Genomic DNA, 27538 nt, shown 5'->3' with positions numbered 1-27538 from the left:
AGTGAAATTAGTCAGTCACAAAAGTAGAAATACTGCATAGGACCACTACTGTAAAAGACTAAGAAAAAGAACCCATACTAAAAGGGAGTGGATTCTTTGCTGCCTACCGGGATGTGGGGGGTGGGGTGAGGGGAGGGAGGGGAAGGTAGAGCACAGGGTAGGGAATAGACACAAGGTAGTTTGGGTGCTAGGGAGGGGGGCAATACACAAGAAGGGGGAGGGGAATGGAAGAACAAAGCAGATGGGAAAACAATTAGGCAGGTTTGCATGGGCTAAGTGGGACAGAGGTAAATAATGATGTATGCACAACCTTGGAATAACAGGGCTCTGGGATACAGGGATTGAGACATGGTTGGAATGGGAAAAAGGGGGAAAATAATGTTAAGATGGTTGGCTGTCTTTTGAATCTTAGTTTCTCTGGCATACCATTATAAAATAGACACTTGAATAGTCAGAAATATCACTCAAAAGAGGGAACAAATCTTTACAGCGAGGATCATTCCCACTCCCTCCATACACAGAGTAGACAGGAATGGACAGCTTAGACATTGGCTACCCAAAATGGGGGTGCTACAAAGGCAAGAAGTGACTGGCTTACTAGCTTTCAAGAGGGAGCCTAGATCCAGAGGGTGTGGAGGAAAGTAGAATCTCCATTAAGTAGTATACAATCTGTCTGGATAGGTCTCTTGTGATACAATAGTGAATAATTGTTATCAGGACTGACTGTGAGGGTTGGAAATGTAAAGGTAGACATTTTGTAGCAAAAGGAGGGGAGTGATTGACTTTGCAGTCCAGGAGCGAAGAGCCCTGGAATCATCAAGGGAGAAGAGCAGAGTGTGGGACCCTACTCAGAGAAACAGTGACTCCAGAGATGGAGGCAGAGACTCTAGACCCAGAAAGGGAGAGGATCTATGTGCTGACGACCGGAGGACAACCAACACTTAGGCTGGTTGATGATGCATGGATGGGACTGTAACCATGGCAATGAAACGATATATGATAGGATGAATGTAAAGCTAATGTTCTCCCATATAAACTATCACATAATTCACAATAAAACATTAAAAAAATAAAAATAAAAAAGCTACAACTTTGGAAATCTTATCTAGGGTTGCTATGAGTCTGAATCAACTCGATGGCACTTAACAGCAATATAGTTTAGCTGAAAAGTGATATTTGGATATGGGTTTAGTCCAGATTTTTAAAGTGTCTAAGGGTCATAATCTTAGGGGCTCCACCAGTCTCTGTCTTTTTTATGATTTAAAATTTTTTCTACATTTTCTCCCACTCTATCCAGGACCTTCTGTTGTGACCCCAATCAGAGCCGGGTACCATCTAGGTATAAACACACACACACCATAACTGATTAGATGTTAGACAAGGACATCTGATAAACTTGGTTTTCTAGTCATAATTGTACAATGGTAACACTGAGGCCAATGCTTCAGAAGGATGAAAAGATGCAATTCAATAGTGGAGCTGAGCCACTGTTCCATGCCCTACACCCATAGCCTGATAAGGAGTGCGTGGAGTAATGAATCACCATAGTGGCTAGGCTCTGAGCCCAGCAGAGTTTTGAGGAGAGCCTAAACTCAGTGGCTGTTTGTAGAAATAGGAATGATGTGGTGGTACCCAACTATTTCCAGGCTAGCAACTCAAAGTGACCATCAGCAGAAAGTGGCATAGGTCCCTCCTTGTCCACTGCCCAGATTCACAGAGTAAGTTAGTGTCTGAGCTGGATCTAGAGTTAAAGATACAGGGAAGTTCCCACTGGGCAGCCATGTGCTCCCTCTGTCGGGGAGTCCCCCCTCTGTTCTACTTACTATTCTCCATTTGAAAAGCCACTGCTTTTCTACAGGGTCACACCGTGGGCCTCAGTCTGTTCATCGGCATAAATTAAGGTGTTAGACTGGGTAACAAGCAGGACTCTAATATCTTCTGAAATCTTGGGATACAAACCATACTGCAGTGCAGCGATAGGGGTCCATGTCTCCACTGCAAGTCCAGGTATCAAGGGTGACAGATAAAAGGAGTTCAGTCACTTGGTGTTATAGATTGAATTGTGTTCCCTCAAAATATGCGTTGTAATCCTAACCCCTTTTTCTATTAATGTAACCCAGTTCAGAAATTGCATTTTCTTTGTTATGATAATGAAGTCATACAATGCAGGGTGTGTCTATAAAGGTGCTATGCCTTTAGAGATTGTATTGGTCAGAGACCATAGGTGCAAGTGCCAGAAACCAAACTTAAAGTCATTTAGACAGAAAAGGGAGTTTATTGGCTAAAATGATAGGGATGCATCATTTTCTGAGACAGCTGGAACCAGGACCTTAAGCAGCATTAGGGCTCTTTATCTCCCCTTCTATCTCTGCTTGTTTCTGCAAGCAAGCTTCAGTTGTTTCTACTGGAGAAGAGATACTGCCACCTGTGAATTCCTCAGGTGAATGCTTTTTTTCCAGGCAGACCCAGGAATAAGGAATTTTTCTGTCCCTAGGGAGCAGAGGAATGATCTCTTTCCTTCTCTGGGATTGAAGACTGGATTCCCAACACAAAGATTTCAGGTTAGGCTCCAGGAATTCATTCAACAGACAGGTATGGGGAAATCTACAATGTACAGAGTTCTGTGTGAGACACCACAGTGGGGCTGCGCAGAAATGATAAAACAAGAAGACACAGACAGTCCTATCCTGGAGATTTTGCACTTTATTGGAAGCACTTCAACAAGGTGACATGTTCAACTAAAAAAGGAGGATGGTACTATGGGCCACTGTCATGGATCGAATGTGTCCCTCTCCTCTCCCCCAACCTCAATATATGTCAGCTTGACTGAACTTGGTTCTCAGTGGTTTGACAATTAATATGATGGTCCCCATAATGTGATCTGATATAATAAATCGATAAGAGGATTCATCCCTGATTCAATGTAAGGAAGATTCCCATGGGTGTGGTACTTAACACCTTTTATCTCACAAAAGATAAAAGGAGAAAAAAATGAGCAGGGAAGAGGAACCTACTACCACCAAGAAAGAAGGGGCCAGGAATAGAGTGTATCCTTTGGACCTGGGGTCACTGCATTAAGAAACTCATAGACCTGGGGAAGATTGAAGCCAAGACATGTGGCAATCTCCAAGGAATTCTGGGCCTACAGATGCTGAAAGCAGACAAGGCCCTTTCTCCAGAGCAGTGCTCTGGATTTAGACTTCGAGCCTCTCAACTGTGAGAGAATATCGTTCTGTTTGTTAAAGCCATCCACTAAGTGGTATTTCTGTTATAGCAGCACTAGGTAAGTAACTAAGGCAGCTGCAGTTGGTTGGTTGGTTGATTATGTCGACTCATAGTGACCCTGTACAGGGTTTCTGAGGCTGTAAATCTTTACGGGAGCAGAACGCCTCATCTTTCTCTCGCCAAACAGCTGGTAGTTTCGAACTGCTGAACTTGCGGTTTGCAGCCCGATTCGTAACCACTACGCTACCAGAGCTCCTTAAGACAGATACAGTAGGGACACCCAAATCTAGTCTAGGAGCATCAGGGAAGTTTTCCAGGAAGCAATAATTTCCAAGTGAAGAGCAGATGAATAAAAATAAAAGGAGTCACCTAAGTTTGTCAAAAATTCAGTTATGAGGCAACTGCAAAGAAAGTCAAGGTGAGGGGGAGGCAGGTTGGGGGACTCTATCAAGGGCATTATTGTTGTTATTATTGGTTAGTGTTGAGGAGGTTCCAACTCAGGATGACCCTGTATCGGATTTCTGAGGAGTGACTGGTGAGTTGGAACCTTGCAGTTCCAACTGACCTTGCAGTCCAGTGCTTATCATACATACCAGGACCCAAAGGCATTATGGACCAGAGTGAAGGCTCAGACTTGATCCTGAGGGCAATGGAGCACCATAGAGGGTCTAAGGAGAAAGTGGTATCTTTCATTTCCCAGTTCTGAGATCCCTTAGGATCTCACTGTAAAGGATGTACCAAAAGGGACAGGTACACTGCACATACCAGTGAGGAGAATTTTTGAAGGGACTGAGCTATCAAGTCTAAACCTCTGAAAGTTTTGACCTGAAAAGTAATTTGAGAAGACTCCTTAAAGAACACCCTGGTACAGAGTAAAGCAATAGAGGATCAGTGGTCTTTGTGTGAAAGCAAAAAATCAGTAGCCAGGGAAGAGGGTGGACTGAGGGAGAGGTAGGGCATTTTCTTCATAGTGCTAGTAAATGAGCATAAGGGAATTCTAGGAACCCTTCCCCAACACCCAAGGACTTTAGCTAGTAACAAGGACGTGCCCCTTGTCTCTTGTTGGGTCTCAGACTCCCTAGTTTGCAGGAACTGGCAAGATTCAGGTGAAAAAGAATAAAAACTCAGTAGGAAGCTACCTGCTCCCCTTCAGGTGAACGTGTGGCAGAGGCAGAGTAGTTCTCCCATCCATTTCCAAGTAAAGATTCAGAGTGTGTCTGGTTTTCCCACAGTCTGGAGGGCCCGTGGTCTTTGGAAGGGTGCCTCAAGGGCCAGGTCTGGAGCATGTCTGGTGGCTTCCTCAGGAAGAAAACAGCCTCTGGAAAGAAGAGATGAGAGACTGAAGGAGAGTGAAGTGGTCACTAGGTTACTGCCCCATTCTGACATTCATTACAAACACACAAAATACATGCTTCGAGTTGCTGGAAACTAGAGGGTCACATCTGAAAGTGGGGAGTAGAATTGAGCTGGAGAATCCCGGAGAGGAGAGATGGGCTGGGTCCTGAAAGTGCATGTCAGGGTCCCATGGCCTTGAGGGAAGTTGCCATAGAGGGCCCTCAGACCCTCAGCAGCCTTTTCTATTGGCATACCTTCAGCTTGGCCACCCCTAACACCTCTACCAGCCTCCCTCAGACCCTTCTGCAATTGGGCTCAACACGCAGGTTATTAGCTCTCCAGAGACTTTCTCTCTCAGTCCCGCGGCTGGTGTGTCTTTCCGCGACCTTGTCTCTCTGTGACTGTCCCTCTGTATGTCTGTCTCACTATTACTGCCCCTGTTTTGTCTCGTTCCTCTCCCTGTCCCCTTTGTAATCTCTGTTCCGTCCATGTCTCATCTCTCTCTCATCTCTGGCTCCATACCTGTCTCATACTCTTTCTGTGTTTCTATGCCCATGTCCACCTCGGTCCCCATCTCTTTCCCCTTCTCTCTCTGTTCCAGGCTCCATCCCTGTCTTTCTCTTGTCCAGGTTTCACCCTTATCTCCTCCTCTGTCTTTTTCTCTTCCTTGCTCCATCTCCTTATCTGTATATCTCTTGTCCACGTTTCTTCCTTGTCTCCATCTGTGTACCTGTATCTCTCTTGCCCTTGTCTCATCACTGTTTCTTTCCCTTCTCTCCGTCTCCAGCTCCTCTCTTCATCCACGTCCCCTCCCCATTCCATCCTAGGCGCCGTCTCTTCCTTGTTCTTGTCTCCATCCCTTCTCCTGGGCCAGCCTCCTCGGTCCCCGCCGGGATGGGACCTCGCTGGGGGGCGGAGCCGAGGGGCCGGACTGGATAACTCAGTTATCTAGACGAATTGAATTAACTTCTTCACACGATCGACGCGAGGCCTCTTTTCCGCCGGGTCGCAGGTGGGGAGGCCCAAGAAAGGGGTCGGGACCCTCGGGTCTGGCATGATGTGTAGAGACCGATGGTCTAGTCTGGATTGGAGCAGAATGGTGACTCTGGGGATAGGGCCCCGCTCAGCCCCACCCCGGCCCGCCCCGCCCCGCCCCGCACCACCGGAGACCTAAGAGGGCGGCAGAGCCCCTTGGGGTGGGGGTCGGGGGCGGCTGGGGGCGGGGCCTTGGCAGCCCAGGCCCCGCCCCCTCCGCGGGGTCCTGCGCGTTAAAAGGCGCGCGGGCCGGGCCGGTCTGCACTTGCGTTACACCCGGGCAGAGTGCGGCCGCGACGGGGCGGGCGAACTTGCGGGCGCTCAGAGCTGGCCTCGCGTCCTCAGCGCAGGCTCCTGGGCCCCTATCCCGACCCCCACCAAGACCGGGATCCAGACCCCGACCCAACCCCGCCCAGCCCGGCCCCTGCCCCCCCGGGCCAATGGACTACTCCTACCTCAATTCGTACGACTCGTGTGTGGCGGCCATGGAGGCGTCCGCCTACGGCGACTTCGGCGCCTGCAGCCAGCCAGGCGGCTTCCAGTACAGCCCCCTGCGACCCGCCTTCCCCGCTGCGGGGCCGCCTTGCCCCGCTCTCGGCTCCTCCAACTGCGCGCTTGGAGCCCTCCGCGACCACCAGCCCGCGCCCTACTCAGCAGGTGAGCACAACCCCGGTCCAACCCTCCTTACAAATTCATTTGGACCCACCAGCCCATGCCCTACTTAGCAGGTGGCTGGGACTGTTTCCTACCGCCGCCCCTATCCTTGCTTTGGCCAGACCCTCCACGCCTCGCGGGACCCCTAGTTCCTTCCCCTATTCAACAGGGTTCCCCTCGACAGGATCAGCCCCAGCCTCTCATCCTTCCCCGTACCTCTTTCCCTCTCCTGTGCCCTACAGGTCAATGGAATAAATCCCCGGTGTAGAGCCAACCCTGAGCCCCTCACCACGCCCGCCCGCCACTCCCCACCTGCAAAGATTGACCACAAATCCCTCCATCCCTGGTATCCTCGGGAGAGGCTCCCAGCTCATCCCAATCAGACCCCCACCACCCTTATCACCTTCACCCTACACTCTGGGAGACCACCAGTTAGGACCTCTGCAGCAGTTGAGCTGTCCAGATGGGAACCTTCCTAGAGCCTCTGCGCCCTCAGGCCGCTCCTGCCATCCCTACCCTGTCTTGGCCCCATCCCACTGAGGCTGAAACTCTCATGTGCCATCCTAACCAAAACCCTGGCCATGACTTACTCTACAGAAAATGGGGACCAGATCCTTAAAACCAATTACATTTCCTCATTCTCCTTGGAGACTTTCCCAGCTAGAGCCCTGCAGAACCAATTTGCAGCTCCTGAAGCCCCCATATCCCTTGATCCAAATCCCCATCTTGACTTAACCCTCATCCTAATGAAGCCTTAAGCTATCTCCAGTTCTTTGGTTAGAGAGTTCCAGCCTGCCCCACCCAATATCCTTTCCTCTTGGGAAGACCAGCTGGACCCAGGGAAAAAACTAGGGTAGGTCAGGCTGGGAGTGAGATAGAGACCTGAATTTGGAGAGATGAGAACCAGAAAGATAGGGGCAGAGACTAAAACAACAGGGATGGCAATACTGGGGAGCCTGGGACACATAGGGATCAGGATTGGAGAGATGTGAGCAGAGATGGAAAAATTTGGGAGCCTGGAAGAAATGAGGACCAAGGACTGGGGAGATAGAGATAAGAACAAGCTAATAGCAAAAGGAATTATAGGGGGTGGAGACCAAGAAAAACTAGAGACAGAGATGAGGAAGATGAAAGGAATGGATTACTGGAGACAAGAATTAGGAAAGATGGGGATTTGGGGAAATGGGACATAGATGGAGATTGGGGACCCCTAGAAAATATAGAGACATATGGGAGTTGGAGATAGAGATTGGGAGTGTCAGAAACACTATTGATGGGGCAATGGGGACTGGAATGGAAATTGGGAAGAGAGAAGGGGTGGGGCAGCTTTTGGGTGATGGGAGGCAGAGAGAAGAACCTGGGAGGAAGATGAAGGATGAAAGGAAGGTGGATGAACCTGAATGGGGAGAAAAAAAGATCCCTTCTTAATGGACACAAAGAGAAGGAAGGTCCAGAAGGGGAGATGAAGAGGGAGTACCTGGAGAAAAATGAGAACCAAGGATAGGAGTTTGATAGACCTGGGAAGGAGGCAGATGGAGGGCAAGGTGGTGGTGATGTTGTGCCATGAAATCAGTTCAGATGCATAGCAACCCTGTATAGGGTTTCTAAGACTGTAAATCTCTACAGGAGCAAAAAGCCTAATTTTTTTTCCTGAGGAGCAGCTGGTAGATTCAAACTGTTGACCTTGTGTAGGGCAAAGTGTTGTTAAATGCCTCTGAGAGTTGGTTCCAATACATAAGACCTTGTATAGGGTTTCTGAGGAGCCGCTGGTGAATTTGAATCGCCAGCTTTAAGATTCAAACTGGCTTTGATGTCCATTGCTTATCCTACTGGCAGGTTGTTGTTGTTGTTAAGTGCTGTCGAGTCGGTTCTGACCCATAGCAACCCTGTATAGCGTTTCCAAGGTGCGGCTGATGAGCTTGAGCCTTTCTGATCAAAACGGCTTTACAGTCCAGCACATTAACCCACAGCGCCACACTAGGACTCCACTGGCAAGGTTGTTGTTGTTGTGAAGTGCTGTCCAGTCGGTTCCGACCCATAGCGACCCTGTATAGGGTTTTCGAGAAGCAGCTGGTGAGCTTGAACCGCTGGCTGACCTTGCAGTTCAAATGGCTTTGCAGTCTGGTGCATTAACCCACAGTGCCACTGGCAAGGTAGAGGGGGCCAAAATTTGTATATGCAGAGAACCCATGGCAGGGTTGAAAGTAGTCTGGGAATCTCAATGGCCAGAGGCCCAAGACTGGCTAACTGGGAGACTGGATCTTGATCCTGATCAAGACTCAACAGACAGCAAGGGTGGATAGAGCAAGACCTGAAATGTGTATGTGTGTGGGGTGGTGGAGGTGGTGATAGGAAGGCGCACCAGGAACTGAAGGGAGAGAGATCAGAAAGACAGGTGGACTGGCTGGGAGTGGACGGATCAGGGCGAGAGGCCTACTACTGGTCTGGAAGATCGGAATTTTGGTTCTCTCGCCTGTGTCCGGCTCGCCTTCGCTTGAACTGCTTTGTTGAGCCCCAACTCAGGGCCATCTGCCTGAGGCTGAGAGGAGGTGACCTAGGGGCCAGGCCAGTTCTGGGGCTGATGGGGAAGGGGCGGTGTCCATTCCCCAACCATCCCGGGAAGGACCCAGGGGCCGAGCTTAGCCCCTCACGTCCCCCATCCACGTTGCTCCCTCCTGCACACACTCGTAGTGCCCTACAAGTTCTTCCCGGAGCCGTCGGGCCTGCATGAGAAGCGCAAGCAGCGGCGCATCCGCACCACGTTCACGAGCGCGCAGCTCAAGGAGCTGGAGCGCGTCTTTGCCGAGACCCACTACCCCGACATTTACACGCGCGAGGAGCTGGCACTTAAGATTGATCTCACCGAGGCTCGCGTGCAGGTGCGTTCACACACGCCTGTGTTACTGGAAATTGGTGGGGGTGGGAGGTGGGGGGAATGGCAGTTTAGTATCGATGTCTGCAGCGCTTACAGGACAGGGGGCCCGCTCCCTCAGACAAGTGCGACTTGGAGGAGGGATCTCAGGACCAGCGACTAGGAAGCAGTTCGGGACGGATGTCCGGCAGAGTCTAGCAGTTCAGGCCCCACGTTAGTTCACTTAGATTTCCCCTCAGTCTCCCTCCGTAGTGCAGACATGCTTGTGAAGTCAAGACGCGGGCTAGGGGGAACCCTAGGCAACCGCAGAACCGAGCCCGGAGGGGGCATGCCGATCAGCGCCTTCAGGCCCCCTCCTTAGTTTTGTTATGAAACCCCTGAGCCCTGGAGACTGGACTTAGGGTAGGCACAGAGCCAAGGGGAGCTAGACCAGACTTGTGTATCTGTACAAATCCGGAGTACAGGAGTGTGATTGCACTGGAGGTCTGGGGGCGGAGGAGGGTGTCTGAGTTCCTCCTGGGACCCTAACCTTCTCTCCAGCGCCCTGGGAACTCCCGCAGCTTTCTAAAAGAGAGTATCTAAGGGCAGGGCTGAGGATGAGGAGGAAAGAGACGGAGTCTCATCCAAAGACCAAGAACACTGAGGCAGCAGGATCTGCCTATGAGCAGCTCGAAACGGGGAAGGGACAACTGGATCAGGGGAGAGGAGTAGAAACGAGGAGGGCATCGGCTAGTGGGAAAGGGTTGTGACTCCCCTCCTCCGGTAGAGACAGCCTCGATCCAGGCTCGATCCATTCGGACGGAGGTCCCACCCAGGGCTTGTGGTCCGAGGCTGACCCCTTGTGCTCTCGACTTTTGGCCCGGCTAATGGGTCCCTGTGCCCGCAGGTATGGTTCCAGAACCGCCGGGCCAAGTTTCGCAAACAGGAGCGCGCGGCCAGCGCCAAGGGAGCAGCGGGCTCGGCGGGCACCAAAAAGGGCGAGGCGCGCTGCTCGTCCGAGGACGATGACTCCAAGGAGTCCACGTGCAGCCCCACGCCCGACAGTACCGCGTCGCTGCCGCCACCGCCTGCGCCCGGCCTTGCCAGCCCGCGCCTGAGCCCCAGCCCGCTACCAGCCGCCCTGGGCTCTGGACCTGGGCCGGGGCCACAGCCTCTCAAGGGTCCGTTGTGGGCCGGCGTGACTGGCGGTGGGGGCGGCGGGCCTGGCGCGGGGGCGGCCGAGTTGCTTAAGGCCTGGCAACCCACGGAGCCAGGACCCGGGCCTTTCTCGGGGGTTCTGTCCTCCTTTCACCGGAAACCCGGCCCCGCCCTTAAGACCAATCTATTCTAGCCTCGTGACTCTGGAGCCTCCCGGCCAACCCTCAGAGACGCCCTTGTCTCGACAGGACCTGACTTGGTCCCTCCCCAAACCGGCTGGCTGCCTGGGAGACCCTATCCGTCCCCAACCCCACTGTTTGTCCCCTAGGTGTACTCTCCCTAGCTTTGGAGACAAGTTAGGGCCCCTCTCGTCCTCACCCACCCCACCCAGCAAAGCCGGATACTTTTCACTGGGACACCTTCCAGGATCGCCTGGAACCCCTTCTAGCTTGACCTTTCTTGGAACCGGAATCAAATAACACCCGTCTCTAACACTGAGGGTCCTCAAGGAGAAGTGGCCCGCCCTCTCCCTTGGGGCTTTACAGCCCGCTGGGTCACACCTCTGTGCTTGCTGTTCCCTCCCTCGGACCCACAAATACCGGTAGTCGTTGGCATGGTTGTGGCCCAGAGTCCCACTGCCAATTCGTCCCTCATGTGCCCCCTTCCCTCCCCAGCCAGTCCAGCTGCAGTCTGGTACAGAAGACAGGCTGGTCAGAGAGGTGGACAGCTACCCAGGCAAAGGACAGAGGAGTTTCCCTTTATCCTGAGTTTTGTTTCCTTTGAAAGATTTGTCTGTAATTTATTGAGGTGAGTTCTGCTCAATCTAAATAAAACTTAATTTATTGAAGACATCACGCCAGCAGCCTGAGTCCCAGGATGACATGAATAGGACGGCTGTGAGAGACTTGTCCCCAGTTGTGATCTGCGAGGAACCTCGGAACTCAGCCAGCCATGCTTCACCAGCACAGGGCAGGATAGACCAGGCGGCAGTGAGAACTAAACAAACTGCCACTCTATGGCTGAGATACTGCTCTTCTAACCCACCCCAATAATATTAAGGTGCCCTCCCTCCCCAAACCCACACAGAAAGTTTAAATAAACCTCAGCCCGGTCGTCGGGCTGTTCCTTCATTTCCGGACAGACACTCCCAACGTCGGGAATTAGGGAGACGTACTAGCTGAGCCTCTGGTTCAGGCTCTGTGGATGGCAGCAGGAACAGAGGTGGAAGTAGGGCCCAGACATACCCAACTGGGCCCCATGGTCATCCCTAGAACTGGAAAGAGGGGTCCAGAAAGGGAGGACACCACCAAAGTAACCCAGGCCTGTGGTAACCGTGGCAACTGAGGTCTGGAGCCCTGTGCCTAAAAGGTGGGGGCTGGATGTCCCAATTTGGACGCTCCAACTAATTAGGATGTAGGGAAAGCGGCTCCCCAATAAATAGGCAGAAAGAGGCACTGCCCCGCGCAAGGCTCTTTAAGACCCCAGGGCTACAGCTGGGTCTTCGGGAGCCGGGGCGGAGGCGGGAGAACTCCGCAGTTTTGCGCAGCCACCTCCATCATTTGCTGAACTGCAAGGTGTCCAGAAGAAGGCGCTTGTGAGCCGGGTCCTGCACCCCAGCCTCCTCCAGGTCTTCCTCGGTGATGTCGCTGTAGTAACAGTAGGCTAGGTGGTCAGCGAACTGGTCCCAAAAGGCCCGTAGCCCCGCCCCCGGGTCCAGCCCCACCCCATCCGCCTCGAGCCCCGCCCCCACCTGAGAAACTCCAGGTCGTCCCAGCCATTGTGCACCAGGCCCTCCTCATAGCGCTCCAAGCCGATGGCCCGCAGCCAGGCGCCCATGCCCGCCTCGCCCAGCCCGCTGGCCCGCCCGCCCTGCGGGCAAGAAGCCTGAGGGAATAGGGGGTGTCAGCGGGAGCAAGAGAGCGCCCACATACACAGACAGAGGCACCTGCAGACAGCCACATTCCACTGCATGCTCTGGAAAAGGGAGGTATGGGCTGGCATCAATTCTTGGGTCCTACATGCCCCAGTACCCCTTTCAGGGCAGAGGGGGCACTACGAGTGCTGTGTAGTGGAGGGATTACCACAAACGGTGAACGTGCACACACACCTCAGGTATTCACTGCCAGCCACCCCTGGCCCACACACCTCCTCTGCTAGGTCTTCCTGGATGCTCTCTCGAATGCGGGGTGGAGGGAAGCTGAGGGGTCGGCCAAAGTCGGAGGCCAGACCTCGGGGTGGCTGCAACTCCAGGGAGCTGGGTAGGAGTGCTGAGCGGCCAGGCCCACCAGGGGCGTAGTCTACCTCACTTAGTGTCTTGGCCATCTGCAGCACAGAGCAGGAACGGTCATCCCCACTGGTTACCTCCCCCAGGAATGTGCTGGCAGACGAAGGACCTGGGGGCAGCGGGGGCCTTGGATGGGCCTTGGGAGGAGGTGGGCCCCTGGCCTCACCCCCACTGCGAACCCGGACCACTGGCCCTGGCAGAGGATCCAGGCTGACGGGCAGAAAGATGGCTGAGTCTGGCAGTGGTGGGGGTGGAAAGTCTGGAGGGGGCAATGTGCCCCCTGACTCCTCGTCTGATGAGCTCCCTTCTCCCACACGGGATGGCCTGTGGCGTCCGAGCTGTGGAGCAGGCACTGTGATGACTACTTTGTTCTTGGTGGCAGGTAGGACAGGGGCCCTGGCAGACGAGGGTGGCTCCGGGGGCAGCAGCTGGTGCGGGACCCCCTCAAGGACGTAGTAGGCAGGATTATTGAAGCTGTTCTTGGGTGGGGGCACTGCAACTCCTTCTGGCTCTGGAGCCCCCTCTGGCTTCAACCTGGGTTTCACAGCAGAATAACTAAGTCAGGACCCAGAAACCCAACAGGAAAGCACAGTTTCAATGAAGAACAAGAGATTTGGGCCCTATGCGTGTGGCCTTGAGAAACTCACTTTCCCTCCATGGTCCTTGGTTTCCACAACTCTAAACTTTGGAAGGGAGGGAGTTAAACAGATGAACCCAAAACTCTCTTGCCTCACATCCTAAGAATCTCAGAATTTTTGATTGTCTGTGAAAGTCTTACTACTGAATGAAACCTGAACTCAAGGGTGAAAACAGAGACGCCAGGCAGCAGGGCAATACAGGTCTTTAGTGAGAATGACCAGTATTGAGGTACCTTGAGGCCTATCCACTGAGGAAGCCTAGTCTAGTATTCAGGTGAGTTTTATTCAAGCCTGGGCATTAAACCAAGGTGACTGATGATAACTGATGATGAGTGAATGAGCACCAAGGAGTTTTTATTTAAGTTCAAGCAACAGCTGCCTATCATTAGAAAGCAAGCCTCACTTTCCCAAAGTATGGTCCACAGAACACTAGTTCCACAGGAATGTTAATAGTTACTAATGTGGGGGAAAAGTTCCCTGGCCCCTTAAGTCTGGGAAACTATATTAAACAGCTGGAAAAAAGGTTTCCTTCCTGGAGACACACTCAGCTTTTGAAAATACTAATGGTACACTTTGCATATCTAAGAAAAGAATCTAGCAAGAAGCATTTCCCAAATGCATGTAAGCTCAAATCCATTCTTAGTGGTCATCTTGTAAACAGTGTTCTAAAAAACACACCCTGCTAAATCCCATGCTCCCTACGTGCCTTCTCCAGAGGCTCCAGCTAAGTCTGTTCACGCGGCGGGAACTGTTTAAAACTATTTCTAATTCAATTTTTTCAAGACAAGATTGAGAGGAAAGGCTGACTGCGCTTCCTTTGACTAAGGGAGCCACACCTAAGGGAGCCCAGCTGGCCAAGAGTGGCCATGGACCTAGGACGGCAAAGTTCCCAATCAGTAGCTGCTCACCAGGCTCGTCCTGAGAGCCAAACATAGCAATGGCTAAAGTGGGGCGATGACAGAGCCTTGAGAGGGGATGGATGACAGGTTCCTCCTCTTACCTGGGAGTCAAAGGATCCTCCCGGGGAACTGCTCGGGGTGGGGCTGGGGGCCTCCCAGTTGGTGGTGGTTTTTCCGGTTCTTCAAATAACTTGGACAATTGGCAGGAGGCCTCATGAGGGGCTGGCTTGCGACTCCCAGACCTATCATGAACGCACAGGTAAAGAACGATGAAGTGGGGGCTGACCAAAGGCTCTCAGGCACTTATCACCTGGCACCACCCCAAACTCACCTGGGCTCCTGGCTGCCCCGGGACACCGATGGTGCTTTGCTCTTTGCTCCTGCCTCATCTTTATCAATGCTGATCCACTCTGGGGATAGCAGAAGGGAGGCTCAATACCCACCAGGCCTGCCAGCCCCTTTCCAGCTACTGGAGCAAGCCCACTCCCAGCTGTGGCTGTAGACCTTCCAAGCATTCCAGAGATTCCAACATGGCCCCCAAGGCCTTCTCCTCCTAGGCCTGCCCTGGTCTCCACACCACCCATCTCATGCCCAAAAGCTTCCCCAGTGGAGCCCTCACCATAAAGCCGCTCACGGGTGCCTAGGCGCTCTGTGGGCACCCGCACCTTCATGGAGCCACGGATGTTGCCTGTCTCCTCACCGCGGTGGGACAGGAAGGTCAGGAACTGCTGAGCGGTGCTGCCAATCATGGACTTGAGAGCAACCACACACTCCCCTGAAGGGGAATGGAGCAGACCAGCAAATTGCTAAACTTTTCTAGGCCCCTGCCCTGCTTCCTGCAGCCTTGGTGCCCCTTGCCCCTCACCATAAGATTCATAGCCATCCATGGACTTGACTGTGAGCAGTAGATGCTGGTCCTGCAGGTACTCAATGTCAGCAAGAATAGGCTTCAGCTAGGGATCAGAGAAACCCATTAAGGAACAAATCCCAAACACTCCCTGCTATCCCTCTCATGTGCTGTCCTGACATAACTTAGCCCTGCCCTCCGGCTCCTCCACGCTCACTCACATGGAGCTCTTAAAGATCCCAAATCCTTTATGTGGAAAACACAACCCTGCATGCAAGCCCTTAACAGTACTGGAGCTAGTTAATTTTCTGCACTCTCAGTAGCCAACACAGGACCTGACATTTAGCAAAGGCTCTGAAAGTATTTACTGAAATGAACGAATGAACTGCAACTTGGTCAGATACATAAGCAAATACTGGCGAGTGTCCTTAGCCTCATTCACGCCCAGCCAAACAGACACACACACACACACAAGAGCAGGCAAAGGCTCCACTGGGTCCCACCCTCCTGCAGCAGGTTCCTGCATACACCCTGCCACCTGCCTTTCTGTGCCAACATTCACAACCCCAAGCCCTGCTCACAGCTCACCGTGGGCAGCTGGCGTGAGGACCACTGCACCTTGAGGAAGTTGATATTGTCACTGCTTTGGGCATCATTCTCAAAGCTCTTCTTGTATTCTGGTGGGGAGATGACACCAAACTAAATGCCAGCTCCATCCCTCCCTTTGGCTGCTCTGGTGCCCTCTGACCTCCCCCCAACCCTCCGCTTGGCTCTGTCTCTGACCTTCTAGGCAAGTGGAGTAGAACTCAATGAAGAACTTGGTACGGCTTGCAGTCTTCACAATGGCTTCGATGCTCTCAAACTCAATGTAGGCTTGGTCCGAAGTCTTGGAGAGCCCTGAGGAGCAAGGGGAAGTGGTCAGAGAGGAGAATAGCCAAGATGACATGAAAAAGACAAGGGTTACAGGAAGAACAGGAAAGTGGGACTGAACCCTGGAAGTGGAAATCAGGCTACTTGGCAGAGTGTAGGAGAGAACGCCCCAACAGGGAAAACCTAACATTCAGAGCAAACAGACAACTTAGAGATGAGAGGCACATTTAAAGAGGGGCTGAGGATCAGAATACCTGCAGGGAATGCCCACCAACAATTCCCCACGCCACTAGGCACACCTCTGGCAACACATGTGGCCCCAGACAGAGACATTTACACTCATATATACACACACTTATGAGCATGAACCTCACATGATAACCCTGACACACAGACACCCTCATAGATGGCATATTCAGAAACACTCCTGCACACAGGTGTGCACACAGCCAAGCACATACACACATTTATTCACGTATACTCAGACCACCTATGCACACCTCAAGGCCACCACCTAGTCCCACCCAGATGGATGCCATGTCCACAAGCACACCTTTCTTGGAAATGAACTGAGATGTAACTCCAACTTCAAATGTCCCAAACACGGGGGAGTGGTCACTAGTGACAATGTCATCGGTACAACCTAAGGTGGGACAGGAATGAGGGTCAGAGGGAAGTGTATGACTCACTCTCCCACCTCCCAGAGCTCCCTCAACCACATGTGGGAGGCTCTGACCATAGGAATTGCAGATGATGTGGGTCTCAGGGTGGGATTTCCAGAGGATCCGGTCACACCATGAGGGCACATTGGTCCGAACCTGGGACATAGGATGGCAGAGTGGTCAGACAGCCAAGTGGTGGCTTCCTAGAATTCCTGGGAATTGATAAAGCCCCACATTCCTGTCACACCAGGTCTCAGCACCCCTCTCCTTTCTTAGATCCTCAAAACACCCAGGACTGCACCTAAGGCCTTGGAAGGGCCAGAGAAGCTTGAGTAGTAACTACAGATGCCCAGACCCTAGACCCCACATGTGCCAGAGTGCATTATAGCCTTGCGGGATCCCCCAAGGGCCAACCTTGCTCTCTTCACTCACCCCAGTTGGCTTCTGCTTATGCCACGCATATGTGTCTCGGGAACCCCGCTCATATCGATAGGTGGGTGGGAAAGAGATCTCCTCCTCACCTAGGGAAGGTAGGAAACAGGTCTAGCCCTTGATAATCTAGGGATTCTGAAGGCCCCTATCCCTCAGGGACCATCTGCTGAGCCCCACACTTACTGAATCGAAGAAAGACCTTGTGCTTCTCTCTCTCCAAGTTGAGCTGGTCCACCCTGAGCAAGGGCTCAAACTCCTTCCTGCTGATGTAGTTCAGGATCTCCTGAAGTGGGGGACACACAGAGCTTGGGCATATCCCTCCTGAGCCTGAGCCAGAGCCAGGGCCCACCTGGCCCTCATCCCTGCCTCCCCATTAGTTCCCTACTAGGCCCTGTTTGCACCTGGATATCCATGTCCAGGCGGTAGTTTAGGTCCCCAAACCAGAAGAGGTGAGTGAAACGCAGAGAGATGTCAAAGGCACTGAGCTGCCGGTCGCCCAGCGAGAGCAGCCGCAGGATATCCAGGTAATTTTGGTTCCGCCTAGGGTGGTGGGGTTCCCCAGAGTCAGTACCCAGGGATAGGAGTAAAGATAAAAGGTCTCTGGGATCAGGCATGGGGTAGGGACTGGGGTCCCTAAGGACAGAGGGAGAATCTGGGGACAAGGTCAAGGACAGGGACAGAAGGAAGGGCCTTGATTTGGGCTTAAGGTAGGAGACTGGGTTCCCTAGAGACAGAGACGTGGAAGGTCATATACTAGAATGTGGGAGAGAATCTAGGTCTCAGGGGAGTAGCGAGACTATGGGAAGGCACCCCTCACCGGGCAGTCTTCTCATTTCCTGAGGTGAGGTGGCAGTTCACAAAGCCAAATGAGGTGCCATTGAACATGAAAGAGACTCCCACAGCCCCCTTGTTCCCTGTCAGGGCAAGTAAGAGAGGAAGAGCCAGGTCACTGCGGAGGGTTCCCGACTCACTCTTCTGTTCCTCAAAGCAGCACAGGGGGAGAATCTTGCCCACCCTTCCAGATGTTATGAGACAGGAAGGCTCTGACTATATACCCACACCTTCCGTTGGGGTCCACACAGGGCAGCTGCAGTTTGTCTGGAAAGCCTGAAACTGTCTGTGTAAGCAGAGACACTAAAGACCTAGCAGTTATCTGAGCAAGGGCAAATTGGACAGCAAATCAGACCTGAGCAATGTGTCCAACCCCACCACTTAACTTGCTGTGTGACCTTGGGTAAGTCACTCAACCACTCTGGGCCTGAGTTTTATCATCTATGATATGAGTGTAAAATGAGTATGCTTCACAAAGCTCAGATCACCCAAAAGGGGAGAGAGGCAGCAGGAGGTGTGGACAGAAGGCTCCGGCCCTCAATGCTCACCCAGGGTATTGGCAATGCCAGTCTTCACGCTGGATGTACTGACGTGACTGATGCGGTTTTCATGCTCTGGCTTGACCAACACAGCCACTTTGATGTTCCATAGGGATTGCATGGCAATCTGGGTATAAAGTGCAGGGTCACCTCCAGCCTGAGTTGGGGCCACTGACCCTACTGCCCGTCTAGACAGTTATTCCTGTTATAGGATAGGAATACCTGCCACCCCACTTTCCTGAGTGGTCTGAAAACAATAGCCCTCCCTGAGCAGCAAGAACTAAGGTTAGATGTCCCAGGGAAATCAGCTTGGGGAAAGGCAGCCACGCTGCATGTCCCCAGGCGACCCTGTCCCCATGCCCGCCTCACCGGACGGTAATCCAGATCTGTGAGCTCCTTGAGGCCTCCACGAAGTAGGTCCAGCCACTCGCGGTCACCCACTGAGTTCTCCTGGGTCCCAAAAACGTAGATATCATGGGGTATGGCCACTGTGACCTCATCTAAGGTCTTCCCCAGACCCTTTGATGTGAACCAAGATGTCACAGTTTTTGGAGGGGGCACACTTCCTGAAGGGGAAAGGTAAGGAGGGGAAAGGTAAGGGTGGGTTAGGCCCTTGCCTTGGGGCTGCCCCCCTCCCCCAACACCAGCCCCTGCCCAGGCTGGCCTGACCCATGTTCCAGGTGCCTATGAAGACGGAGATCATGTCAGGCTCATCCTGCTTGGTGTGCTTATTCTTCATGAGCTGCAGCAACTGGCAGAAAGCCTCTCGCTTCTGGGAGAACAGCAATCCATCAGGGATAGGTGGGGCAGTCAGGAACCCCACTACCCACAGGGAGACCTTGCTAGACAGCAAATACCATAAGCGTATGGGGAGGGTGACTGCCTGGCTCATCACTGTATAATACCCACGACTTAAGCGCATAATAGATGCTCAATAAATGTTCACTGGATACTATTTAAATCCACTCGCAATACAGATATACTTGACTCCACCTCTGCCAAGAGGGATGACATACCTACATCATGCCTTCCCTCTCCTTCCATCCAGCTAGAAATACCCATCTGGGGACCCCTGCACCCCACAATGGCCTGGCCTTCAGAGCAGGCCCTGACCTGACCAAGCCTGCCACTCACCCTCGCACTGACAAAGATGAAGTCCTTGCGTTGTGTCCGGTCCTTCTCTTTCTCAAACACAACACCCAGCTTGTTCTGGACACGCTGGGACTTAATGAGCTGGCGGACTAGGGAATGAAGGACGTGCCACTCAGGCCCATGTGCTGGTGGCCCTGCCCCAGCCACCCTGCCCAAGTGTGGCTCTAGCTCACTGCGGTCATGCGTGAAGGTTGTCCAGTCCTCCTGTGAGTCCCGCTGTCTCCTCAGCAGAACCAGCCGCCCGCCCTCCACATCCACGCTAAGCGTGAACTTCTGTGACTTTCCAATCTTGGTCAGGTCACCCAGAGTCACATCTAGCTTCACCTGCAGCCCAGGGGCAAGAGGTAGGGAGACTGACAAGACCTTGAAGCTTCACCCCCAACCACCTTTTATCCCTTGAGGCCCCACCTGACACCTCGTCATGTACCTCAAAGGCCTGCACAGGGATGGTCTTGGCCTTACGTGTGGATGGCTGCAGCGGAGCAGGGGGTGCTGTAGAACTCATGTCCTGTAGGGCCTTCAGGGCCTGGAGCGGGTAGGGGGCAGGGCAAGGTCAAGGGGCATGCTGAGAGCTGGGGCAGGGAGGGGCACAGGTGGTGATGGTCAATGCTAAACTATAGGCTCTGAGGTGAGATCAGTGTTAGGCCAATGTGAGGAGATGGGGAATGGTGGTCAGGGGCAGAGATAAGGAGTCAGGCTACCTTCTTCTGGATGCCTGACAGGAAGTCCTTGAGCACTGATAGCTTTAGTACCAGGCTTTCTAGCTCCTGCTCCCCTGTCTGTGGTGGACTCTGGGGGAAGAAAGAATGTGGCTTGTACATGACGCTGCCAAGCAGGAGGTCCCCCACCCAGCCTTAGAGAATGAAGTCACTCCACTGGGGCTCACCCACAGTCCCACCTGCTGCTGCAAAAGGCGGGTCACCATGGGTGAGCTCTGCTGGTCAAACACCTTGGACAGGATCTCCAGGCCAGACAGGACCTTGTCCACCTCACTAGGGGAGATAATAGGTCGGAAGAAACCCCACCCCAGTTTCAGTTCAGGAGAGGGAGGCTGAGTATGTAGCCTCAGCTTCTACCATGAGCACATAAGGCCACAGGGGAGGAAAAGTTAGGAGCAAAGGCTAGTTCACTGCACAGGGTCAGGGATCAGAGGGCAGAGGCCAGGGTGTTTGTACATGGGACTGGACGTTCTAGGTACCTGTGCAGTCTCCGACACGAGGTGGCGAGGGTGCGGGTGAGGTGGGGCAAGTTGCTGGCTCCACCCCGCACAGCTTCTAGGTCCAGCCCGTAGCTACCCTTCAGGTACTCGTGTGAGACGGTGCTCAGTCCATTAGGAGCACTTTAGGGAGGGGGTATGAAGTCAGTGGAGACCCTAACTAACTATCCCTGCACTCCCACCCATCCCTAAAACAGGAGACGGCACTAGGGATAAATGAACAAGGGTGGAACAGCCCTTCTGGACCTGAGATGTGATGGTGACACTCTTCTTCAGGGGAGAAAGGGATTTCCTGCTCAGTGGAAGGGGCTGCAGGTCTCACCTCTCAGCAGCCAGAGTTGTGGGGGGTTCAGAGGCCACTGGGGGACTGCTGGGCCCCATGGGGGCAGAAATGCTGGTGGAGCCAGAGCGTGGCGGCAGTGGAGGCTTCTCGTCCTCCCCATCTGTGGACAGGGGACAGCAGTTTGGGTCTCCTACCCTCAGTGGTCCATGGGGGAGGCCATGCTGCCAGAGACTTCCATGGAAAAAAGGTTAAGGGTCTTGGCACAATGGCTAAAGAGGTGAGGACTTCAGAGGAGGAGGGGATAAGAAGAGGTACCACAGAGCTTGGGATGGGGCAGGGAAGGGATGTGTGAGGCACTGAGGCATCACCTGAGGCATCACGGTCGTCTGGTGGGTCTGGCTCTCGCTCCCGCTCCACAGGCAGTAGCAGGGCGCACACAAGGCCTTGGTTGGGCTGGGCATACAGGCCAATGAGCTCACCCAGGGTCTGAAAGCGGCGTACAGGCACACCCTGCGAGGTCTAGGGACCAGTAAGGGTGGGAGGAGGAGTCAGCCAGGAGTCCCAAATCTCTAGGATAGATTATGCGTCAGAGGTTAAATCTCCTACCTGCACAGCCAGGAAGTCTTCTCCATCAGGTAAAATGCGGTATGTGTGAACATGCTTCTGATACCTGATGGCAAGGGAGGTGTTAGAATCTGTCACGCCAGGCTCCTCCCTTACCAGGCTCAGTCTCTAGCCCCCCAGCTTTCTTTCCCTAAAACCATATACCCAAGCTACATAGAGTTAATGATGGAGTCAGTCCATCTCCACTGCCCATGCTGACCTTCCACCCACACTACCCTCAGACCTATATAGACTTCACACCCACCACAGGGTCCACGATGCAACAGGCAGCTCTTTTGTGGCCTCCACAGCTGTCTAAACAGCCCCTCTGGGCTGTGGGGCCAGCCTGGGCCCCTCGCCAAAGTAAGAGTCCTCCCAGAAGCCCAGTTAATGTCTGTGGGCAGCATGCTCACACACATGCACCTACCATCTGTGTCTGTACTGGTGTCTGACTCTGCGGTAGTCGGTGTAGTCTGTGGCAGATTTGTAGGGCAGTATGCTAGGGCTCTCTTCCCCCACACACCAGAGAACTGGGATGACTCAAAGGGACCCCTTCATGGGCCTCTAGGAGCCCCAGCTGAGTAGGGACAAGAAGGGTGCTGACAGACTGCAGCAACAGCTGAGCAGGTGACAGCTGAACCGCCATACAAGCACCCCCTCCACCTCGACCACACCTCATGGTGGTAGGCTTACCCAAGAGTCACCTGTTGGGCATGTACTAGACAGGAGGGGCCTATTGGCACTATCCACTGCCATCAAGTCAACACTGACTCATAGTTACCTTAAAGGAGAGAGGAGAACTGCTTCTTGGGATTTCTGAGGCAGTAAATCTTTACAGAAGCATACAGTTTCAGGTTTCTCCCATTCCCATGAAGTGGCTGGTGGGTATGAACTGCCAGTCTTGCAGTTAGTAGCCCAACGATTAACCCGCTATGCCACCATGCTCCTTATGTTGGCACTGTTAAGTGCCATTAAGTTGGTTTCAACTCACAGTGACCCTGTATAGGGTTTCTGAGGCTGTAAATCTTTGCAGGAACAGAAAGCTTCATCTTTCTCCCATGGAGCACCTAGTGGGCTCTGACCACTCACCTTGTGGTTCACAGTCCAGTGTTTATCACACTAGAGAGACCATGTATCTGTTTGAGGAGAGCCCTTGGCTAGAAGGTCATCCTTTCCCTTTAAAGGGTTCTCCTGATTGCTGACTAGATACAAACTGTGAGTGTCTGTGTGTGGGTGGGTTGGTTTGTGAATTGTGGGTCTGTGCTTATAACAATAACACCATCCCATTAACTGAACCTTGTATTTTTGTAAGGCCACAATTTGCAGCAGATATTATGCCCATTCTCCAGATGAGGAAACTGAGGATCAAAGAGGAGAAACAAGAACGCAGGACTGGGATTTAAAGCCTGGTCCCATACCATAGCCTGCTGGTTAGGGTGTTGTGCCTGGTGGGGCAAGGGCATGTCTTAGATATTCATCCATGTACATGTAGGTACGTATAAAGGTAAGCAAGTATGCATTTGTTTGGGAAAGGTAAGAAATCACCCATTTCTGAACTATACCCACTGGTTCCTGACATGCAGGGAGCAGCCAGCGTCAGCTGGCAAGGCTAAACACCCACAAAGACAGACCCTTCATCCTCCCCATTCCCTCCCCTGGCAATGGAGCCATGATTCTCTCCCTCCTTAGACAATAATGTCCCTCACCCAGACACAGGCCTCAGCTGTCCCCCTCCCACTCAACAGCTGACCCACCACCTGCCTCCCGCTCTCCCTAATTAGGGGGTATGCCTCAGAAAGGGCTGTGAAGCAGAACACAGCCTTGGCTGTCCCTTTTCAGCCCCCCACTACTGGGCCTCTGACTTGGGGCAGGAGTTGAGTCAACTGCCTGGACCAGGCTTCCTCCACCTCAGTTCTACCACCATTTTGGTCTTGATAATTCTTTGTGATTGGGGACTGTCTTGTGCATTACAGGATACTTAGCAGCACCTCTGGCTTCTACCTACTAGATGCCAGTAGCACTAGCCCAGCTGTGAGAATCAACAGTTTCTCCAGAGATTGTCAAATATCCTGAGGGGTGAGGGAGCAGGCTAACCCTAATTGAGATCTACTGATTGTGGTCAGTGTACCACCAAAAATGCTAGGGGAACAGAAGAGGAAAGAGGAGACAGAGGGACAGAGGTTTGGGAAGGGGGTTCACAAAACTAAAGAGGAACATAACTTGATCTAAACAAAGCAGCCCCTATAGTTTCCATCTACCTTCTACTCCACAGGTCCACAGGAGTCCACTCAGGGTTGGACTGTGGCTCAGGGGGTACAGAGCAGGGGAGAAACTCCAAAACCAAAAGTGCAAACTCACCCAACACCACTACCACCCACAGCTACCAGGTACAATCACAGGCAGAGGTTCACTCACAGAGCTGCAACAGCTAGCCCAGCATCCATACATAGATCAGGGGCTACAGCAATCAGGAACTCAACCCAGAGCCCTGGGCACACACACTCTCATTGATTTGAGAAATAAGGATAGCCCCAGACAGCCTCACCCCACTCCCCATAGTTTCCTCTAACACTAGCCAGACACAGCCAAGTAGTCCCGGAGCTGCTGGGCATCCTCCCAAACCCTTCCAGTCCCTCTTTCTCCAACTCCTTCTACCCTCCACTGCCTACCACTAGGACACGAAATCCCATTATAAAGAGAACTCGAACGCAGCCTTGTAAAACCTATTCTCATACCTCCAGCCCTTCCACCTTGCGGGTACCTGGAACTGTCTGCATTTCCCTCCCTTCACATCCACCCTGGCCTGGGCTGGAGGGGCCACACATGAAGCTTTCAGAGCCCCAGAGAGTGCCCCCACATATAAAGCAGGAAGTGTCCCCTGCATCTACCTCAGCCCCAGGATAAAGCCAAGGACCCACTCTGGGGGGCGCTGGTGTCCCACGGGCACAGTTACCCACACACCCCTAGATCATGCCCCCTCGACCCCTCCCTTCCTTCAGCCAGGAACCCCCGTCCCACTCACAGCACGCAGAGCGCGAAGGCCCCCGCTACGCTCTCGCTGTCTCGGACCAGGAAGCTGCCATCGCGGCCTGCCCGGGCCAGCAGCTCCTCCGCAGCGGCGCGGCTCAAATCGCGGTGGTACCAGGCGGGGGCTGGGCTACCCAGCGCGACGCCCCCCGGCACAGCACTCCCCGAGCCCGGAGCCCCGCACGCCGAGGCCATGGCCCCCCGCGCAGGGCTCAGCGCTAGCAGCCCCTAGCCATCAGCCCGGGCCGCTGCGGGCTAGGGTTGGGGCGGGGTCCGAGCGCCAAGCCTGAGGATCCGCGGGCCGGACCAGGCAGGGAATCAGGGCTCCGTGCCCCGTCGCACAGGCCGCCTCGTTCGCCGAGCAGCCGCCGCCGCCTTCAGTGCCGGCCTCAACTTGAAGAGAAAGAAAAGTTTGTTCAGAGGCGGCGGGGGAGGGGCAGGAGTGGAGCGCGGAGCCAGAGACTGGCCCCCTCCCCCTCCACTCGGCCCAAAGCCCAGAGCGCCCCAGCCCCCAACCTCTTCCTCGCGGGGATCATGCACCCCACATTTCCACAGGACCCAGTGTCCTCTACGGGGGGCTAACAAGACTCCCAAACTTTACAATGATCCTGTCCCCTAACACCACCACTCGAAGATCCAGCCCCCGGGTCCCCCATCGATGTCCAGTTTCCCCATAGTGCGTCCCGACACTTCGGTGTGCTGTCCTCCCCCCAGCCCCGAGAATTAAGCTACCTTACCATATCTGCAATAACAAAAACCTCAACTCCCATAAAAGTCTCATTCTACCCCAAATCCGGCTTCCCTACCCCACTGGATTGGGTTCCCAAAACCTGCAAAGGATGCATGAACTTCCTCCATTCCTATCTCCCATCATCCAAGCGAGACGGACCCCAACTTAATTTAAGTCCAGTCCCCCTAGATATGAACTCCCCAAACTCCACAGTATGGCTCCCCAACAAATCCCACGGGAGTTATCCCCCCATAGAGATCCGATTCCCCCACACACCCCTAGACAGGTCCTGGAACACCTCACGCCCGGTCAATGGCAGCCCCTCCCAGCACAGACAAAAAGCCCTTCCCCCACTTTCGGCAAAGTTCCCTGGCACCACCCCCCATTCCTGCAGGCTGGAGCCTTAAGGGGTTAAGCAGTGGGAGGCAAAGCGGTCCCCACTCCTTCCCCACCTAAGAGGGGTTCCCCCAAACCCTCGGACTCCCGACATCTTCCCAGAGCGGCAGTGGTCGTACTCAAACCCCCAACTCCGGGGCTGCTCCGGTGTCCCCTTCCCAGGGAAACGGTACTGGACTTTCAGCGGCCACTTAAGATGGCCATCCTCCGCCGCCGCACGCCCCCCCCCCCGTCTTCCGCCCCGCCCGCCGCTCCGCCCCCGCGGCTTTCAGCGGAGCCGGGGTAAGACCCGCGCTCCGCCTTCCAGAGAAACTGCTAGGTCCAGGAGCCTCTGGCCCGCAGAGTGACCTCGAGCAAGTCACGGCACTTCTCCAGAGCCTTGGCTTCTCGCTCTGTAAAATGGGGATAACGTTACGAGGGCAGAGTCAATGGGACTGTGCTTGTAAAGCTCACGGCACAGGGCCTGGCACCCAGCAGGCGCTCCAGAAGGCGGCTATTTTTATTATTAATTAAGGAGTAACGAAGGTGACAGCTGTGTAAACTGTAAAGCGCGACTGCAAAACGAACGGGTATTATTAGCACCCGCCCCCGCTCCAGCAACTCCCTCCAAGTCAACAAACTTGGGCCTCTGTGGGCGGGACACCGAGCCCAAAGCTCCCAAGACTCAGTACGCTACGACGCCCCCCAGCCCCACCTCCTCCCCTCCGACCGAGGCGGGAGGAGGCCCCGGCCGCCGGAAAGGGGGCGGGACCCAAAAGAGGCCCTGGCCCGCCCTTTCCCCCCAAAAAAAGACTTAGCCCTTGGCTGCGTCTCCGGGGAGTCCGCTTCCTGCCCCGCCCCTTTGCCTCCTGGCTCCTTAAAGGCGCAGGCATCCAATCAGGTGCCCACTGCGGCCAACTCCTAGGTCAGCGTCTCGGTGTGCTTTTTAACCTCGGATACAATTTTCACTTTCCTAAATTGAACCTGTTGACGGAATTTGGGTCAATACTGGCACGCTCCTACCTCCATTTCAAATATCCATTGGCTTAACCTAGCTGGAACAAAGCCTGGAACCTGGAGGTGGCTCTCTGTGTGGGGCTTTCCAGACCAGATAAATATAATAAAAACCAGCCCCCACTCTCCTACTCACCTAACAGTCTCTCCAGACCTTGCCCCCAATCGAATAACTCATTCTCCGCTCTGTGCCTGGCTTCCCTCATCAGTTGTATGAGGGAAGGTAAGTCTGGCCTAAGTGTGCAGGGTCGAGAGACCCGGACTTGGAAGGAGTCTGTATACGTGGGTTCTATCCCTAGCTCCACCACCCAGATGTTACCCAGTTGCCAGGTAGTCTCAGGCTTCTGGACCGTTCTGGAATGAGGAAACTGCAGTCTGAGTGTGGAGAAAAAAACTTGAGGGGTTGGGGAGGAGGCGGGAGACTCAAAGACCACCACAGGTTCTGCTCCTCAGAATTGGGCAGAGGCACAGCAGTCCTGAAGTGCAATAGGAGGCCTGGCTCCTGCCCCTCTGAAGCCCCTAAGTGTTTTCCACCCTTCTAGCCATGCCTCCCTGACAGACGGACACAGCTGGGTTCTTGAAAGTTCCCTCTTCAGGAATTTCTCAGACTACGCTCTCCAATCAACTCTCTCTCTTTTCTGAGGGTCTCAAGACCCAACTCTTCATGTCCACATCATCATGTCAAGTGGTGTCCTCAGGCACCACTAAACCTGCCTGGACTGTTGTGATCCATAGGGTTTTCATTGGTTGAGTTTTACAAGTAGATCACCAGGACTTTCTTCCTATTCTTTCTTAATCTAGAAACACTACTGAAACCTGTTGTGCATCCTAGCAACTTGCAAGCCTCCACTGACCGATGGGGAGTGCGTGTGCATGAG

The 27538-nt window shown here is 53.6% G+C and overlaps 2 protein-coding genes across 2 annotated transcripts; one reads left to right on the top strand and one right to left on the bottom strand.

Annotated features, from left to right (window-relative positions):
- The first annotated feature begins 5864 nt into the window (after positions 1-5864).
- Positions 5865-10715, top strand: PHOX2A (paired-like homeobox 2a). The gene is made up of 3 exons (XM_006870264.1): positions 5865-6252; positions 8941-9128; positions 10008-10715. The coding sequence occupies exons 1-3, from the start codon at positions 6036-6038 to the stop codon at positions 10449-10451; spliced, it is 849 nt and encodes a 282-aa protein (XP_006870326.1). The 5' UTR covers positions 5865-6035; the 3' UTR covers positions 10452-10715.
- Positions 10716-11787: 1072 nt separating this feature from the next.
- INPPL1 (inositol polyphosphate phosphatase-like 1) lies at positions 11788-24933 on the bottom strand. Its single transcript, XM_006870263.1, has 28 exons — positions 24537-24933; positions 21518-21581; positions 21280-21430; positions 20951-21071; positions 20611-20751; positions 20311-20404; positions 20114-20203; positions 19840-19938; positions 19586-19736; positions 19395-19501; positions 18930-19032; positions 18630-18826; positions 18270-18387; positions 17708-17804; positions 17292-17430; positions 17074-17173; positions 16891-16979; positions 16533-16614; positions 16350-16439; positions 15710-15823; positions 15515-15603; positions 14945-15032; positions 14699-14854; positions 14411-14489; positions 14181-14321; positions 12404-13076; positions 12009-12142; positions 11788-11904 (listed from the first exon to the last, which is right to left on the bottom strand). Exons 1-28 carry the CDS (start codon positions 24734-24736, stop codon positions 11814-11816), a joined length of 3798 nt encoding a protein of 1265 aa, XP_006870325.1. The 5' UTR covers positions 24737-24933; the 3' UTR covers positions 11788-11813.
- Between the last annotated feature and the right edge of the window lie 2605 nt (positions 24934-27538).

The sequence above is a fragment of the Chrysochloris asiatica genome, unplaced genomic scaffold (assembly GCF_000296735.1).
Source record: "Chrysochloris asiatica unplaced genomic scaffold, ChrAsi1.0 scaffold00140, whole genome shotgun sequence".
NCBI lineage: Eukaryota > Metazoa > Chordata > Mammalia > Afrosoricida > Chrysochloridae > Chrysochloris > Chrysochloris asiatica.
The sequence above is the reverse complement of the archived record's forward strand: the minus strand, read 5'-3'. Positions and strand labels throughout refer to the sequence as shown.